The sequence below is a fragment of the Phytophthora parasitica genome, assembly GCF_000247585.1.
Source record: "Phytophthora parasitica INRA-310 unplaced genomic scaffold supercont2.7, whole genome shotgun sequence".
Taxonomy (NCBI): Eukaryota; Oomycota; class Peronosporomycetes; order Peronosporales; family Peronosporaceae; genus Phytophthora; species Phytophthora nicotianae.
In genome coordinates this window covers 1,270,269-1,271,925 of record NW_008648993.1, presented here as the reverse complement: position 1 = coordinate 1,271,925, position 1,657 = coordinate 1,270,269, and the positions used below count along the sequence as shown (strand labels likewise).

General features: G+C 50.8%; 2 protein-coding genes across 2 annotated transcripts; both read right to left on the bottom strand.

Annotated features, from left to right (window-relative positions):
- Nucleotides 1-119: 119 nt before the first annotated feature.
- Nucleotides 120-513, bottom strand: PPTG_05447 (hypothetical protein; the record flags this gene model as incomplete). Its single annotated transcript, XM_008898996.1, has 2 exons — nt 120-251; nt 325-513. The coding sequence occupies 2 exons, from the start codon at nt 511-513 to the stop codon at nt 120-122; spliced, it is 321 nt and encodes a 106-aa protein (XP_008897244.1).
- Nucleotides 514-903: 390 nt separating this feature from the next.
- Nucleotides 904-1,657, bottom strand: PPTG_05446 (hypothetical protein). Its single transcript, XM_008898995.1, has one exon. The coding sequence runs from the start codon at nt 1,499-1,501 to the stop codon at nt 1,181-1,183; it is 321 nt and encodes a 106-aa protein (XP_008897243.1). The 5' UTR covers nt 1,502-1,657; the 3' UTR covers nt 904-1,180.

The following is a 1,657-nucleotide window of genomic DNA, read 5'->3' as shown; positions in this document are numbered from 1 at the left end:
GCAGTACAGGTATGGCAAAGCTCGCGAGATAACTTTCGTCATATACACGGTAGGGCTTCGCATGCACTACCTCGATATGTGTCAGGTTGAACGAGCTCATATTAGTTCCCTCATAGAGCTTACTCAACGTGCACGGGCTTGCTCGTGTCGAGCTCGTTGAACTGGTAGATCTCCAGCGGCTGATCAAGGAGTGGTCCCATGTAGGCCCCGAACTCGGCGTAATACGGGTTCGCCTGGTGGATCTTCAGGCTCTGCTCAAACAACATTCAAAGACATTAGAATCAGACTGGAATGAGCATAAGCACTGACAAGTTTTGAACGTACGCTCTCGCGCTCGTAACGCTCCACGATGGTCCACTTGCGAGTATCAACGTGGTCCTGCATGACATGCCATCCGATGACCTCGGCGTCCTTCATGTAAGTCTGCGAAGCCTCCACGAGCTTGTTGTGAATCTTCTCCTCGATATCCTTTCCCTCCTTGGAGTGCAGGTGAACAACAAGCGTGTAGACCATCTTGCTTGAGTTTGGAGACGATGTTCTTGGCAAGCTTGGAAGCAAATAGATGAATGACGTACGTGGCATCGTGGTTGAACTCAGCCCAGATGGCGCATACAACTTTGTTTACGAGTGAGACACTTAATGTGTCACACATCAGAACGTGGTTGATTCATAAACCTAACGGGTTGCCTTGGCTACACCACTCTTTTACATGCAATACCACCTATCTTTTAGCGTACCCCTACCTTATAAAATGCTGTCAGAAATACATAAATTACAAATATAGCCACTAACGGTCACACTTTTCTGCGACAATACTATTGGTCAATATTGGGCAATTTAGGACCAACCAAGCCTACCCGCCCGCAAAGCGGGCGGCACTCGGCTAGTAAACAGCAGTAAAAAAAACACACGCATACAATAAAGTTTTTTATATATGGAGTTGTAAACTTAGAAGCACGCGATGACTTCACTACAAATGCCTTCACCAAATCCCCTCAGACTCTAGCGACGGGAACCTCAACACATCGGCTGATCAGAAGCGCTCCTCATATCGCAAGTGTTTTAAGAGAGTTCCACTACGCAATGACGGCACCACAGCTCCATCTACCCTCACATGGAACGCCTTGAAAAGACCAACTTGTACTCAGACAGTCACTCGCTCACTCGTTCGCTCGCGCGCTTACTCGACGTGCACGGGCTTGCTCGTGTCCAGCTCGTTGAAGCGGCGCAGATCCATCGGCTTGTCCAGCAGGGGGATGACGTACGGGTCGAACGTCTTCCAGTACGGGTTTTCCAGGTGGTACTTCTGACTGCTCTCGTGCTCGTAGCGCTCGACGATGCACCACTTGCGCGGGTCTTGGTGGTCCTGCATCACGTGCCAGCCGATGGTCTCGATGTCCTTGGAGTACACCTGCGAGGCTTCGATCAGCTTGTTGCGTAGCTTCTCCTCGACCTCCTTGCCTTCCTTGGCGTATAGGTGGACGACGATCGTGTAGACCATTGTGGCAGTGGTGTGTGCGTGAGTGGTGGCTGGTGAACTTGACAGGAAAATGAAAAGTGAGCTTACGACGTCGGGTGGAAGGGCTGGCTTGCTCTTCTCGTGCGGGATGTGCGTGGCTACTTGTCGCTCCGCCTGGTATTATTAGCCTCTTGGCCA